Genomic DNA, 17311 nt, shown 5'->3' with positions numbered 1-17311 from the left:
ATAAAAGGACTGAAAGCAACGAGAAGGTGACACATACGGTCATGAGCATGTATTAAACCTCTCAGAAAAGGGACTGGAGTTTGATTCCATAAGTTACGGGTCCGACTATAAACTGTAAACCTTATTTCTAATACTTATTATAGTTCCGATGATAAACCCTGGTTTAATGATCGTCTGAAAACCCTGCTTAAGCAATACTCAGTGACTTTGAATAATTTCAATGTTACCAAATGTCGCTCGACGTGTGCTGTTCTTAAAAGTAAGAAAAATTAGTATAAGATAATGGAAAGTAAGTTTGAAAGGCAATATTTACTGGCGAAAGTGATATGTTGGAATATTTGAAAAAACATAATCCAAGGTCCTTTTTTAAAATAATTGGAAAGAAGAAAGCGGCTCCGCCTTTGTTAAACTGCAGTCAATTTTGTATTCACTTTAAAAGTTTGTCTTTTGTTCACAAAGATACTTAAGTTTTTCATGACGACATTTATTTTAGTGACAATAATACTGTATTTGAAGAATTAGATGCACACATTTCATTACAGGAAATTAGTAGTGCTATACGGAAATTGAATTGTGGTAAATCACCTGGACCTGATGACCTATTACATGAATGTTTTAAAACTTGCGAAAAATTGCTTCTTCCAACCCATTTAATAATGTCCTTGAATCTGGTTACTTTCCTTCTAATTGGTCATGAAAGGCGATCGTAAGGACCCTTATAACTTTAGAGGTATCAGCTTAATTAGCTGTCTTTGTAAATTTTTCACATTTGTATTGAATAAACGCATTCTATGCATGAAGTATAACTTTCTAACTGATGCATAATTTGGGTTTCGCCCTGAAGTTAGCACGATTGATGCTATTTTTGCATTACGCTCTTTAATAACTAAACTTTGTCTTCAAAGAAGCGTTTATATTGTTGTTTTGTAGACTTTCGTAAAGCGTTTGATTTTGTCGATAGATTAAACTTATGAAACAAGTTGACAAAGCTTGGTGTTCGAGGGGAATTGCTAACTATCTTTAAGTCACTATATAAATCAGTTAAATCTTGTGTCTCAATTAAAGGTAAATGTTCTAATTATTTCGAGGACAGTATAGGATAAATGCAAGGGGAAATATTATCACCTATATTGTTTTCACTTTTTCGTTATGATTTAGAAATTTCATTTATTGAAAATGAAGCAATTGATTACGATTTTTTTAATTCTTTCTTTTATTGTATGCTGATGATTTAGTAATGTTTTTCCGAAACCATTGAAGGTCTGCAGAGTCTTCTAGATTATTCTTCACAATAATTCCACAGCATAGAAACTGACAGTTAATATAGCGAAAACAAAAATTGTTGTTTTTAGAAGTGGAGGTCGTATACATGATAGAGAATAATTGACTTATAACGGTGAAAAAGTGGAAGTTGTTGACGGTTTTTTCTACCTAGGAGTGAAACTTAAAGCGACTTTAATGTTAATAAACACTACGAGAAAACGATATAAAATGTTCTATTCTCCAATAGAATGTTACGAAACTAAGGCTTTCTACTAATTACTAAAATTAAAATTCACTGCAACCAAAGACATATATAACGTCTCTGCTGCAACCAATTTTCTTGATATCTAAAAAATAAAGGATGTAAACAATGTGGTCCTGATGTAAGTCATACGCTCATAACCCTGATTCTGCGCATGCGTATAAGCCTAGAAAGAAGCAATATGGCCTACGCAAATACTGAAAGTAGTGAGAGGCTAAATGTATTGAAAAATGTTCACAAATAACCACTGAGCTATATTACTTTCCCCATACTCCTACACTTTGAAATGCAAAAATTACTAAAATAAGAGAACCAGAGGCTATTTTCCTTAATTTTAAACGATTTTATATCTTCTTTAATTCTTATTTTAAATTTGACGACAATAATGTGAACAAAACAAAATAGGTAAAAAAAATAACAAAATAAACACAACCATACATTCATCGCCAACAAGCCAAATGATAAATAGCTCTATGATGAAGTTGACTAAATAAAACCCTTGAAATCCCCAAGATGTTGCAATTACTATCCTATCAATATGAGGATTTAAACAAATCGAAAGGACTTTATACCTACTTCTCTATTTTAAATGTATTGCAAAGTAATAGTCCTTACTTATTATAATTAAATCTGTAGTTGAGGAAAGTAGAGAAGGTGTACACAGCATTTCAGATAGATAAAAGTGTAAATATTTACATTAAATGTATTTACATGTCTATCTTCCTTGAAGTATCATGGTTAGATTTTTATTCCAGTAATCATATCTATAAAGACATAATTCTATGAGATTAAACTAGACTTCCATATATATACAAAATTTACAATATTTTCACTATAGCTACTACTATTTCTGATCTCCAATGCATTAGATAATGTCACCATTACACGCAAAATGAATAAATATGTTATGGAAATATTTCTTTTTAGTTAATTGATAATTATAGACATGAATATTTTGGTTTTTTATATGCGTTTTGTTTGAAGGAATATTTTCATTTCAAGGAACGTTGATACACATTAACAAACCTAGAGAAAGCAGCACAATCAACCTTCATCAAATAAAACTAAAAGACAAAAAATATAAGTTATAACAAAGTCAACATCATGATCAGTACAGTATTAAAAATATATTATTCATAAATCATGAGCACCAATTGTACCTTGTCTACAAAGCGCAAACTTTTTATGTACAAAAAACTTGAAAAGGTGTCATGGCGGGGGGTGTGAAAAACCTGAAAAGTGTCATATCGGCGGGTATACGCGTGGGACGAACAGTCTAATGAGGTAAAATGATGTTGTATATTTAGACGATCTTGCCACAACGACAAGGATTAAAGCAAAACTGATGTTCTGTTTGTAAGTTTTGTTTGTTTATAAGTGCTGTTAGTTAATAATTCAAACCAAGCCCCCAGACTAGCTTCTTATCATGGCGCCAACTCGCACGTACAGTGTTCTGTACGCTTACGTCATGTCGAGAAGGATTCATAAGCCGCCATACAGTAAATATACTGTAAATCAAGTCACGCAGTTACAATAAACTTTGAAGATACAAGAAACCATTTTTTGCTTACTTACGGCAGAGACGTATCTCTGCTTACGGTTAATATGGTTGTTTTCTAGGAATATTCACAGCAGGCGATAAGAATCACGTCAGCTCGATCTTCTTCAACAGCACAGGTCGGGGATGTCCGTGAGCAAATTCCGTAAAATACATTGTTCAAAATTTATCAATAGTTCAACCACATTGTGCTTCTTTTTTAAATATATAGTAATCGTATTGCTATCAAAAAAATAAACTTATTGTGGATGCTATTAAAAAAGCGATTTAAAAGATCGCGGCATTATTTACGCAGAAAATTGCCGCTAGAGGGCTCTAACTCTTTTCGATATTTCAGCCAATGAGAAGGCCAGGATCGGTAAATTTTGTCTGAAAGGCCGTCGCTATATCATATGCCATTTGTAAAAAAAATATGAACCTAAACTTCCCCTTTACTATCTTTTGGAACGTATTCAAATTTTTTCTGTCGGCTGTATGCGATAGGCTTGTCATATTCATATTGAGCATGCTCTCGTTTTTGTCAGTTTCTAGCGAACGTTTTTTCTGTAATTTCACAGAAACTGACAGTAGAAGTATCTTGTTTAATTTAAGTAATTAATTATATCAATTAAAATATGATGTTAACCACTTTCTGTGATAATAAAGAAAAGACTACAAAGCAAGGATATTTTTTAACAATATTTAATTCTATGATAATGACAATACATTAAACCGGCAATGCTCTAACCCGTAATAGGACCCGACACTGTGAAAATACAACGAAAGTATTCAGAACATTTTACTACAGATGTTTGAAATATGTTGTTTTGGTTTACTATTTATTATTATCGTTTATAAACATCAAACCCAAGTGTATTAGTGTTTTGAATACAATACAAAGCAAAAATTTCAATTACATAGATAAAACTGTTAATTGAAAATTGAGTTTTGGTTTTGAAGTTCTCTATGAAAAATACTTACATGATGTTAGAGTTTCTGGAAAAAAAAGTATTAATGAAAATAAAGAAATAAATACAAAATAAAAATTATCAAAAATATTGTAATCTAAACTCAAAATCGATAAAACGAAGGAAAATTACGAACAAAAGGAGAAGAGTATATACAGATATATACAAAAATAGGCAAAATTTTAAATTAACTTAACAGGAAGAATTGTAATGTTAATCACGCATAAACGAAACGAGATAATCGCATTTATATTTAAATATAGCTCATTGCTTTCTAAAGTAGCTTCTCGTGAAATCAACTATCTACTATCACTTTGAGTAGTTTTAATAACGACATTATCTTATCAAGCTCTTTCTTAACTTTTTATTTTACTACTTACGAAAATATTCTGTACACAGATTGCAAGTTTTGGCACAGGAAGCGATGGCAAAGTTTTTCACATGGATTTCTTGTGAATTACATAACTGATTGCCCAATGTCGCACAGTTATTGTAGAGGTCATGATCGATACACTGAGCGGAGACTGTTGGCAGCGGAGAACCTTGTAACACAGAACAGAAGAATATGTATCAAGTTTCGTTATGGTAATAACATGCCGATGAAAGCAGCATGCTAATTTTACAGTTAAAGATATAATTATCGTGAGTGTTAATATTTTACTATATATATATACTTGTTTTGCTTTAATTAAGATCTGCCCATTTTCAGCCACATCAGTCCTTGTTTAACTTAAAACCTGTATCCTTTGGTCAGTTTGTCTAACTGAAGAAGCGGTCATTCAATACGATCTGACACCTAGTTTTCATACTGATAAGAGTACTAACACTCTATAAGATGCCACTCCGTATACTATCATAAAAAGATGGATTGCAGATTTAAAGTTAAGATTGGCAAACAAGTAGGACGTCTTGGAAGTCTTTTCACTTTAGTAAATCCCAAAATAGTTGCTATATTACATGATATGGTTATTAGTGAAAGACGAGTTACAGAGAGACATATAGCTTGTTTTGCAGTAGGGTTTCAGAAATTGATCAGAAGCAAACAAGAATGGATTAAGTAACTGAAAGTTGTCGCAACCTGAAAGCAAAATTTTGTTTCATTCAAATAGTGTGGATTCAAAATATACTTTCGAATCATCCACTGTTTAAATTTATGAAATTGTTTGATTTGTTTTGGACGACTCCACCATTCCATGTGGTTTGTTTAGACCAACTGGGATTTTCAGCGGGTGCATTTTAGGTGTCGTTTTAATTCTTATAGATAGCGGTACGGTTCAGCAGGTGCACATTTGCGTTGTTGTTGATTTTAGTAAATTCTACGTGGTCAAAGCATGAAACTAAAAAAGTGAATTCATTACATATGAAATTGCTAACAAATTGAGTTTGTAATAAATAAATCGTATTGGATTAGGTAGATAAACACATACAATTATTTCGAAAACATTCCATATTTAAAAATGCGGAATTTATTGAATTTTGGAGTTAGTACACGTTTTCATCTGGTATCTAATATTCTATCGACCTGTTTGTATTTTCCTCAGTCGCCTGCTAGGTTTTAAAATTTAGGTTGAAGCATCGTGACGAGTTCTAAAAGAACGAATCGGCTGTACAATGCAATTTAATTCATTTCTACAGATCTAATTCTAAAATCGTATATGAATGATGTTATTAACTTGTGTGTCTTCTTTAGGTATTGGGACACATCGCCACCAACGGTGCATAAACACCGAGGAGAATTATGTTGAAAACGGATACCATAAAATTCGAACCTTTATAAGTAAAAATCGCCTCCTTTCAATCATATTTTGTCTTCACGTCGTTTATATTGCGTTTACGATGGTATATTTACGAAGGTATGAAATCAATTGGATACAAACATAAGTTAAATATTAAGGATTTTGCGCAGAGTCAATGAGATCTAATGTAGATAAATAGCAGTACTTTTATTTCGTCTCTGTTCATTGATTTTCTAACATTTGTATTCTAACAAACAAACAATAATATCGGCATAATTCTCCTTTTAGAATTATTGAGAAACAGATGACTTACTTGTGGCACAATGGTTGCACGTCTTCGCACAGTGTTCTTTTGCGTAGTCCAAAGATTGAGAATCAGTACTTGGACAAAGGAAGCCCGCCATTCCAGCACAATTATTATCTTTGTCAACACATGGGACAGGAGTTGTCACTGAAACATTAACATTTAACAATGGAGGAATTACTGACACCAGATACCGAACAAGTGAAGTGAAAGCATTCCATATTTTAACAATAACCAACATTTTCTGACATTTTTTTTTAGATATTAGAAGCTTACATCTTCAATAAGAGATTACTAATTAGAGAACAAGTGAATGATTATATACGCTATATCCAGGGCCTATTTATGTGTGATTATTATACTTACTTGCTGTTGCGGCACAGAGATTACAAGTCTTAGCACAGTTTTCGTTGGCGTACTGCTGTGAGGCAGGATCAGTTAATGAACATAGAGAGCTAGCCATTACAGGACAGGCGCTTACTTTGTCCTCACATTGGAGTAAAGGTCCTGATCCTGAAAAATATGATATAAACAGGTACGATGACACATACAATGGGTAATCACTGGGATAAAAAAGAGGCTCCAACATTTATCAGTCCTGTAGTCCTTCACAACACAAGTCAACGCAAAACTATTATTTATTATTGCCAGTTGCTTCATGACATTTCCAGTATTTCATTTCAAATTAAAGAACTTACTTCGTATATGTTATTCTTACCTGCGGCGGTACCTACTATTGTGACACTACCCAAAAGAAAAGAAGTCTTGAATAGATAATTATATCATACAATGCTGAAGTAATATCATAATTATTAATGACCATTAACATAAAAAAGACATTTATGTCCAAAAGCAAACAATACCAAAACAAACAGAACGTATACATAGTTCAGATTAGCAAAGTTATCATAGTAGGGTTCGGTAAATGATGTGTTGTTACATCGACGAAAGTTTGCAGATAGTCTAGCATTTTGTATATCTAAAGATGTGTTGTTTTGTTAAAAATATCTTGAATAACACCTTTATTTTGCGCAACCATGACTGCGCAATTTAATGGGTTTTTTTTATCAAAGTGTAAAGTCAGTTTCTGGTAGCCTTCAGAGAAATTTCAATGGTTCCATATGACTGAACAATATCGACTTTAATATAGACATTTCTGAAAGTAAAGTAATGTGAATATCAAATACTCTGTTTTGTTTTGAAACATGATTTTATAATGCCTATTAATCACAGACGAATGTTGGGTTTTAAGGATTTGATTTGTCTCGATTACCATAATATGAAATTGTCGGCCACCAAGAACCCCATAAAGATGGCCGACACTTTCAGGTCATGGCGGTTGTAACAGGCCATTTCGGCCCCATTTTCGCTGAAATTGAACTTACTAAAAACGATGAGTGGTAATTTATGCTTCGTGAGGGTTAACTAATGTTGGTGCTATTGATATACAACTTTAGGTAGAGTGTAATCCGTATATGTTTCCAATGTTAGCGTGTTTTGTGATTGATCTGATTGGAGACGTTGCATGCCTGGTGTCCCTATTTATATGATATTCAAATGTAATTTTCGTAACTTCTACCAGAATTTCAAACACCTGTGATCGAAAACGCAGACGAGAAACAGTGACATCGAGAAGTGAAAACACATACCTGGACATCTACCACATGTTTTTTGACACTTCGTCCCAACGAGATGGACCATAAAGGGTACAGCACTGGAACACATGTTATACGTTTTGTCGAAGTCTTTACACGAAAAGGTGGAGTCTTCGTGGTCAACGCATGAAGCTAAGGATCAAATGCTTGGAATGTTGGAATAACAATTATTTAATCAATTACAAATACTGTTAAAATATTGAGATTCTGCTGGTCAGGAATGGATTATGCACAGTCACAAAGAGAATTATCAGCTTATCTATCTGCAAGGACAATCGTGTTTACAGGTTACCGTGAGCGGATGTCGTAAATAAGAATGTACAGGTGTGCTCTACTTATCAATAAATGTCTAGTTTCCTTTTACGATTTAATTACGAGTAGGTTAAAAGTGTATCACCAGTCAGGAAGTTACTGTGACTTTTCCTCATTTCATACATAGATTATGCTGCGATCAAGCTCAGATATCATGTCACATTTGGGTTGAATCTTTCAACAAATGTGTCTGTATTTTCTTGATACACGTAACGTTGTCCATGTTTCTATGGACACGTTGGGGGGTGGGGGTAAAATTTCTGGTTGACAAAAAGATTTACCTGAAATCCCTGTCGTTGGTGACGGTGTTACTAGAATAAAAATATCAACAGTCTGTTAGAAGGTCTAAATTAAGCGCACAATAGTGTATGAAATCTTAAACAGCATTACAATGAGCAGAAATAGGACTGTGTATTAGGTTCACTTATCGAAATATTACCGAAATGTCAGCTAATAAATTCCTCCTTTAATATATTGTACATAAAATAGTAAAGATACATTATCACGTAAATATACATATTACATATACTCTGTGTTCCCTTTGCTTTTTAATTTATTCCAACAAATACCACTTAATTTTTCCTCAATAATATTTGAATACTTTGAATTATTACATTGATTATTTTACGATAGAATGATGTCAAATGACATAAATTTGAATGGAGACATATAACGGATATATTTACCATCATGGACTCCGAAGGCGTTCAATATACACGTGCTATCATTATTATGACAGCAGAAACTGCACTGAAGTCCTGGTGAGTACGTGAATGGTATCGGGTTGACGTTACATAGTGGCGAGTTAGCAGCCTGTGCTATTTCGCAGTGCTGCAAGAAATATCAAGTAGGAAAGGCTAAATTTTCGCAGTATAGGATTCGTAAATCATTCGTAGAGTTTTTTGATGCAATAATATACAAAATACAAAGAGAACAAGTATAAGATTACCTTACTATGCGCATTGCAGCCAGAGGAGATGCCACCTTGGGAATGCGTGATCATGCAACCCTGGAGAAAACAATATGAAAATTTACATTAAGCAACATAACATGCATACATTAACATATATTGAATGAGATATCCTGTTGTTCTATAAGTTTGAGTAATACTATTCCATAAATGTCCATTCGTCATATTAGTTTTTTAAAAATCGACTCGACCAATCTTTGTTGTTTTAACAGTGAAGAACACCATCTTACTTTGCTGAGGTATGAGCATTTCCCTTGCATTCTCATACATGCGTGGGGGTCTTGTGCATTTATGCATATCGGGCACGTGAATGATGCTGAAAGTGAAACATTTTTCTTGAACTGGAGAAATATATTCAATTAGCCATCCAAACATTTACCATTGCAGATAAATCAATATATACTTCTTACTCATAATGTGAAAGTTATAAAAGTAATGTGTTAGAAAATTATGCTTCTTAAATAGAAGCAATTTATTGAAAATCAGTAAAATAACACGACAAAATGATTTCAGTCTATGTCAAACTTACAGCTGAGCATTTTCTGGAAAGCAATATCAGTGCAGTTCTTGTCTGTACAACACACGGCGTCTCCTATCCTCTCATGATACTGGCAGTTTGTTATCTTAAGTAAAATAAGAATACTTCACTGACAATTAATAGCACTTTTTTGTAATGATTAATGCCCTTATCATCACTGAAGAGTTCTTGAAGGACGAACAAGCATCATAATTTGGTTATACCGTTTTAAATTTAATTGAAAATTGGTATTCGCTTGTGTGTCTTTGGTTCAATCATCATAATTGCAAGTGATAAACTCTGTTGGCTGACTGTGATTTACATAATCTATATGGAGGACTTTTTAATCAATTTGAATAGTAAACAGCATACGATACGAAATGTGCGCATCTACCTGACGTTCTATTCAAAGCATTCGACAATGTAACTGATGAAGGCCATGAATTTTGGTATTAGACATTTATTCCGATCAATTTTCGATTTTATCCATATAAATTCATGACAGCATGACGAAACAGGACGAAAAGACTGTTTGATAATATTTTGCTATCGTGTGTCTGATCTAAATCCAACAGGAGTTATTCGCTTGAATGTATATCACTCTTGCATGTAGCAGAGTCTTTTTGTGTTCGTCAGTCCCTGGGATTTTCGAAGCCTACATTTCAACGCAATATCAAGGATCCATGATCGGCGGAGATAAAAATGTATCAAGAGGGTAACAACAAATGTATATTTATGGCACATGGTGTACCATTTCTTTGTCAATTCATGTGACCTTAACAGATAATACACTCATTAAAAAAATCGAATAACATACAAATACAAACATATTATTTCATCATAAGGAGAACTAGCTGCTACCTGAGGGGACACATGATATCAAGACACCGTTTCCAAACTACACCCACTCCAGTTTTGAAAGGTACTATCGTTGTTGCCCTTTTAGAGAAGACATAACTCGTTATATATATTTCCCAAGAATTACATGGCGATGCGCCGATATTCAATATCACCGAATTGCATTTGAAACTCATACCTACTGTCCAGAGCAATTACACTATCTTTAAATATTCGATTTGAAGTTTTTTAATCAATCCTATGATTTTAGATTCTATTTCGCTATGTATGAATCATATTTGATTTGCTAGAAATGACATTTAGTTATTATGACAATTTGCACCTCCTCGCATCCAGTCCGTAGTTGACCATGCGTAACGGTTAACATGCAGCCCTCATTCGATGCACAAGCCGATTGCGTACAGTTTCCAGTGAAGGCGTCACTGCACACTGGGCAGTACAAAGGTTTAGCTGTAGACGGAGGCACAGTCGTACTTATGAACTTGTTGGTAGTACTTGAAGCAGTCATAGTGGTTGTTGTCCCCACTAGTAACGAAAATTAATTGACAGATGTTGATAACGAAACAGAATATTCGGCTTATTTCAACACTCAATAGTTCTATTGATATAACTATGTAACATTTCATTGGACCACGAAAATATTGTAAAAATATTTGGGTATATTGTAACCATCGTTAAACTCACATTCTTTGATAGAAGTTAATTAAAAGGGTATTAACAACCTGACTATAGTACAGTTTTTCGAGGATATCCCAAGTCCGTGATTATTTCTAATGAACTGTCTTCAATTCCTTTATTAATGTCATTTCATTAAGTTTTATAGCTATGTATGTCTAAATTATCATAGAGCAGGCTACAAGCTAATGTTAGTCCTCTCACTTTTTTGTGTTCTTACTTCTTAAGATTTGTGCTATTTGCTGTGTTCGAATAAAATTATTATTTACTCGCGTGTCTTTTGCACAATCTTAAGTTCATCTAAGTGATACTTACTGGGGTTTTGAAATACAGAGTTTATACATGTCTGTGTTCTGCAACAAAATTTGGAGCGTGGGTCAGTAAGTGTGCCCAAGTGCTGCTCCCGGATACAATCGGGTTCCTGAAAATATGAAAATATATCCGTGCAAATCAGATTGAAATACTTAATTAAGCCTTCCAGCTATATTGTTCACCAACGCTCGTTAAATCAAGGTTTAAAAGACCTTAAATTGTTGTGTTAAATGACCGTAAACGTCGTTCACTTCATCACAACAATATTATCTACCTTAATTGTTTTAATCACTGTAATGGTGTTGCAATGCTGATTTAAAGATATCTATTTATAAAATGTTACGAATTTTATATTATATGACAAAATACCATCGCGATAACAAGACAATTAGCCAGCTTCATCCTGCTTGCGATTACATATTACAATAGTTCAAGAGCTGCACTATCTCGAGTAAGAACGACCGTCAACTCTCTGATAATCGCTTGTTAACGTCAAACGGTAACCATCAATAAACATCCTTCTGAGTCAGAATAGCAAAACACAAAGAACCTTGAGGTTAAAAATTACCTAAATAAAGGCCCTAACCGACAGCAATGCAAAGACAACACTCCTAAGGCGGAAAGTATTTTTGTACTCAACTGTGCCTTAATCAAACAATATATTTTTTTGCAAATTTGAAAACAGCAGCTTGTGCCTACCAAAAAATGATGGACAAAAGTAAGTTACCATGCAATGCAAAGTTGTTGATTTAAGGCGATTTTACATTACAGTTAATTTGACGACATACCATTATACAAATGACACTGACTATTCATACCGGCAGTGCTAGATAATAACATGAACTTCCAAATGCAAATTTTGAAGGTTTCACTCAATGTACCGCAAATATTCACAAAACTTGTGTATGGATATCTATATATCAATGGAAATCAATATAGAGACTACAAAACTGCACATTAATTTCAGAGCCTAATTTACATGTTGACAGCGGGTTGAGGCAATGCCATTCCCGTTGGTGATCACTTCACACATCTCATCAGGAGCACAACGGTGATGCAGATCTCCATGGCATTGGTTCTTCTGTACGTCTGGGCAATCTGGACATTTAACGCCCTCAAGATGGGTATTGGTGGTACCTGTTTTGGTTAAAAAATATTCCATTTTAATTTGCCCTTTTATGTTAAGAGGGTTTTTAATGTATTTACGTTTGTGCTGAAGTGTATGTAACAAAATCAATTTTATTCTAGTTTTTGATACCAGGGACAGATGTATTGCGAGAAGTTTACACACGAGTTAAAAAAAGGAAAAAATCTTATATTTTACATTTATTTACGTTTCTTCAAGAACAGCGGAACAGCCCGACAACTGATGGAACAGTAAAACATCTACTTCTGTATGGCTGTAGGGACCATAGACCAGAATTTCATGTAGTTGAATTTTCTTAAGTAAAACATGTCACTTCTATCGACATCATAGACAACGGATGGTTCGAGTAAAATTTAATTGAAAAATTAACATAATCCGCTGTTTATAACATTTGCATTACTATTTTGTTATTTTGAAGTTGAAACGTAAATGTCTTGGCGACAAGTAAAATATTTTCCTGATTAATAACCAAAGTTTTGCTCAATTATTCAATGACATTTTCAGTAAGAATTACTTTAAGCAGTGTGTACTTATTAATCTAGTTCTGGAATCGTGATTATCTAGCAAGATAACGATATGTCGGCCCGACTTACTTTTGACGAAGTCGACACATGCCTGGTCTTTACAGCAACAGTCTGGGATGTCGCCGTGAGGGTCCGGGACTTCATTATCACACAAATGATGCTCATCACAGTGCTAGAAAAGAACAATAAGAAACAAGATTTCTTTGTAAATTAATTAAGAAATCTAATCCCACCATTTTCATGTTTAAACATCCTTTATTCCAACTGACCAGTACATTGTATTATCCTACTTTTCGTGTAAAAATTGACGAAGAAAAATCAAACAGAAATAGGTGTTCCCAAAGATTCCGGAATCTTAATGATAGAATTTTTTTAATAAACGATAATCGTGGAAAACCCAGACTAACAGAATAGGCGTGTAACCATTCCGTATTGTTGTTGAAAGTAACAGCAATAACGGTTTGAAATTTTATATAATGATAGAGTTGGTCAATGCGAATTAGTTTGTCAAAATGTAACAATGTTTTAGAGACGTTATGTGACATAGATATAGACAAAAGAACTATGAAAACAATAACAATAACAATAAGCAGAACTTGCTTCGACTGTAAACAAATTACATGTCTCAATTTATTCGATATTTCAGGACTTATTCCCAATATCACGAGTTCCGTATGGCCGTCATCATGCTTGCCATTAGCACGATATGAAGTTAGATGTGTTCGATGCTGTTGCGTTTTATTCTTTTAAGTTGGTGATCAGATTTTAACATTTTTTGTTTTTACGTGTTTGCCATCTAAGTGCTTCTCCAAAACAAATACAGTAAATCAAATACCAGAACTGCTTTGTTTTATAATTAACTACATATTCAGAGAGGCTAAGAAATGAAAGTTACATAAATGTATGATATATACAAACAACACCATCGAAGAGATAAAACCAAAATTAAACCGCAGGGTTATCGCAAGAAAGTAATTTGAAATAACACATACATATTCAAGGTCTGTCTGATTTCCAAAACAGTATGTGGATATGCCTTTTTTTAATATTCGAGAAAAAGGGAAGCGCTTAGTAATTATTAAAAATATGGATCGAGATAAAATGTAGTGCAAATACTTACATGATCACATTTAAAAGTTTGGTGATGCAATACACAATGCTGAAAATAGAAGGAAGTAGAAACGGTTTTTTACATCAGACAGCAGTAATTAGAAAAAAGACATAAAAATAACACGGTATTTTTACAGGTGTGGCTTGACTTCTTGGAAAAAAAGATCCAAGAATCTCTGTTAATTCAACCATATCAAAAGCTCTGGAATTAAAGTTCGCATGACCTTTTATATTCTCTCATTTTTATTTGGAGAAATATGGTTTTGAAGTGAACACATCAATCTCAAAATAATTCTTTTCTCAAAATGGCTCGAATCGGAATAATGTCAGATATGGTAGGTCTATCAGCGAATACCGAGAGTACATAGCTTTTATTGTTTAACGACACGAATGGTTATTTCAGTGTGTACCGTCTTCACCTTAATAGTAATACTTAAATAGTCTGGTCTTTGTTTAAAAGCAAACATAAAAAAATCATTAAGACAAACTAGCACTGCTGAAGAGAAATGGTATAAAAGAACACTAATGGGATTATACCAGGCATTATAATACAATTAAACTAGTAGTATAGTGTTGTCTTACAGGCATCATAACACGGTTTAATTAGATCATGATTAATTAGATCATGATTAATTAGATCATGATTAAACCTTAAGTGAAACAGTTCATGTCATATCATTGTAGTAGTACTTGACACTGTTCTACTGCTTAATCAGACAATACAACTTACCGGTTCTTCGTGTGTATTGCAAATGTCAGCACCGCATTCGATTCCTCCGCCTTATCAAACGAACAACATTTTAATGAATTACATTACACTGCAGTTTTCTTTCTCAAAACTTAAAACTAAAAAGTATCAGAAACTTTTATTTTATTTTATCAAGGAAATAAATTCAGACAAGTGGTACATTGTACGTGTAAATGAAAACTGAGAGTTGACATACCTCGTGTTCATTCTTCCTGTCACAATATGCCCAAACAAAAAAGCATCTTACCTAGTTTTGTTAAGAGGCTTGTTATGTTACCGCCTGCCTCTGCTTGTGATTGGTGTTGACGTAAATCTGAAAAACAGATTTACAGTGGCATCTGTACATGTGTCGTACAGTACGGAAGCGACCATACAAAAAACGATTATAACGAAATTTGCAGGTATTAGCATTGGCGTTAAAGGCACATTGTATTGATAAAATCTTATTATTCATATAGATTACTTAAAAGGTTATTTCCTAAAAATATATTTTGCTGTTTGCTTCATCTAAAAAATTCTTAGATAACAAGATACTTACGGGTTCTTTCAAAAAAATAATTTTACTATTAAAGTGTATTTGGGTACGCATACTTCAGTTAATTAGGTAATTGGAAAATGTAGTGAAACGCTAGTTTTATATTGTCCGTCTGCTCTGGTAGTCAGGTCAGGGTTCAGAGTTCATTCTTTGTACATCGTGGAAAAATGCATCATGGGATATGTTTACGTGAAAGTCCAAAGGAAACAGACTTACGGATTTAGCAAGGCTTAGGTGACCCATGAGGTAACTTTAATACGGTTTAAACGTTTGAAATTTGATTAATTTTGTTGAAATATGTTTGTTTTGTGGCTCTAAAGGCAAAATATGTGCTAAGGACAGGTTAATTTCTGTATTTTTCAGTTTTTTACCGCAGGTTGGGGCGAAAGCTAGGTGCAACCAAGAACCCCTACACTGTGTTTGTGATGATTGTGAACTATGGCTATGGGAACTAGGAACTTTGTATATGTAATAAAGGAAAGCATTAAAGGCGTTTAGTTTGTGTTTCTTTGGACTCACTCGACATCACAGTAAAAAACTCATGGCTGAAAACCCGGGAAAAAGAACCATCAAAATGACGGAAAAGGCACATCAGGCATTTGAGGACACAGTCGGCAAGTATAAACATAGACTGTTAAATTTATACAGAAATTTAGATTGTCTCATAACTGATATTGAGTATGAAAATATGAACTTGGATGAATTAAAATCCTTGGCATCAGACATTACCCAATCATATGAATCCTATGAACAAGTTTCAACCAAATTCAGTAAATATTTGGAAGAAAGCTGTGGAAACATTAAAACCCCAGTGTGACACGGTTTTGGACCAAATTCAATCATTTATTGACAAAATAAAACCAGTTCAAACTGTATCTGTGGTCGATAACATTTCACAGGGGTTTGTAGTCGAGGAAAATCCTCGGCATAGTGTAAGTGAATATAAAAACGGCGTTTCGGATATTATGTCAATAAAGTCGAAAACAAGTAAAACCTCAGTGCGTTCCAGCATAACTAACATCTCCAGGGTCAGTTCAGTATATATGAAACAACGAGCAAAATTGGAAGCGGCCAAAGTGAGGCTAAAATTTGTTGAGAAAGAGGCCGAATTGCAAAAATCCCTTCAGCAGTTAAAATCACAAAGAGAACTGGACGAGGCAGCAGCCGAGCTTAAGGCTATGGATGACGTTATTGACACTGGTAGCCCTATCAGAAATTGTTCACAAGCACCGTCGGATGATGAGGAGTTACACAGGAAGTCTAGGACAGTTGAATTTGTGCAAAGTCAAGCCGAAAATTTGAATACCGGTTATGAAACATTCGACCCCTATTCACATAAAGTACCGTTAAACGTTGAGGCTCGAGAATTCACCCCAGGTCAGTGTGTAACTGGACTGAATGATTTGACCAAATATATGCTAAAGAAAGACTTGCTTATGGGTAGACTCACTCAGTTTACTGATAAACCCGAGGAGTATCGTGTCTGGAAAATGTCATTCCTAAATGTTGTAAAGGAACTTGATGTAAGCCCTCAAGAACAATTAGACTTATTATCGAAATGGTTGGGGCCAGAATCTCGAAAACAGGCTGTAAGTCTACGTGCTGCAAACATACACGACCCACCCCAAGCCTTGTGTAAAATCTGGACTAGGCTCAGTGAGAAGTACGGCGCGCCCGAGCAAATTGAGTTATCTTTGAGGGAAAGGCTAAACAAATTCCCGAAATTAACGAACCGAGATGGTCAGAAATTGTTTGATCTTTCGAACATATTGGCGGAAATTCAGGCAGTAAAGGAAAACACGGCGTTCAGCTCGATAATGGCGTACTACGATTCGTCCAGCGGTATAAACCCAATTGTTTGCAAGTTACCCGTGTTCA

At 34.1% G+C, this 17311-nt stretch overlaps 1 protein-coding gene across 1 annotated transcript; it reads right to left on the bottom strand.

The window, feature by feature from the left end:
• Positions 1-3805: 3805 nt before the first annotated feature.
• On the bottom strand, positions 3806-15959 carry LOC132550113 (uncharacterized). The gene is made up of 18 exons (XM_060214131.1): positions 15953-15959; positions 15146-15211; positions 14881-14930; positions 14161-14199; positions 13110-13212; positions 12349-12506; positions 11373-11478; positions 10705-10907; positions 9537-9630; positions 9238-9323; positions 8987-9046; positions 8724-8868; positions 8307-8348; positions 7720-7857; positions 6437-6583; positions 6080-6217; positions 4411-4572; positions 3806-3828 (listed from the first exon to the last, which is right to left on the bottom strand). The coding sequence occupies exons 1-18, from the start codon at positions 15957-15959 to the stop codon at positions 3806-3808; spliced, it is 1767 nt and encodes a 588-aa protein (XP_060070114.1).
• Between the last annotated feature and the right edge of the window lie 1352 nt (positions 15960-17311).

Source organism: Ylistrum balloti, unplaced genomic scaffold (assembly GCF_031769215.1).
Source record: "Ylistrum balloti isolate Yb309-2 unplaced genomic scaffold, AGI_CSIRO_Ybal_v1 Utg370104, whole genome shotgun sequence".
Taxonomy (NCBI): domain Eukaryota; kingdom Metazoa; phylum Mollusca; class Bivalvia; order Pectinida; family Pectinidae; genus Ylistrum; species Ylistrum balloti.
The sequence above is the reverse complement of the archived record's forward strand: the minus strand, read 5'-3'. Positions and strand labels throughout refer to the sequence as shown.

Excerpts from the sequence above, each read along its gene's own strand:
- LOC132550113 (XM_060214131.1), bottom strand. Across the intron at positions 14,200-14,880 it reads GCAATACACACGAAGAACCG|CATTGTGTATTGCATCACCA; the intron begins GTAAGTTGTATT and ends TTCTATTTTCAG. Across the intron at positions 9,047-9,237 it reads AATGCTCATACCTCAGCAAA|GGTTGCATGATCACGCATTC; the intron begins GTAAGATGGTGT and ends TGTTTTCTCCAG.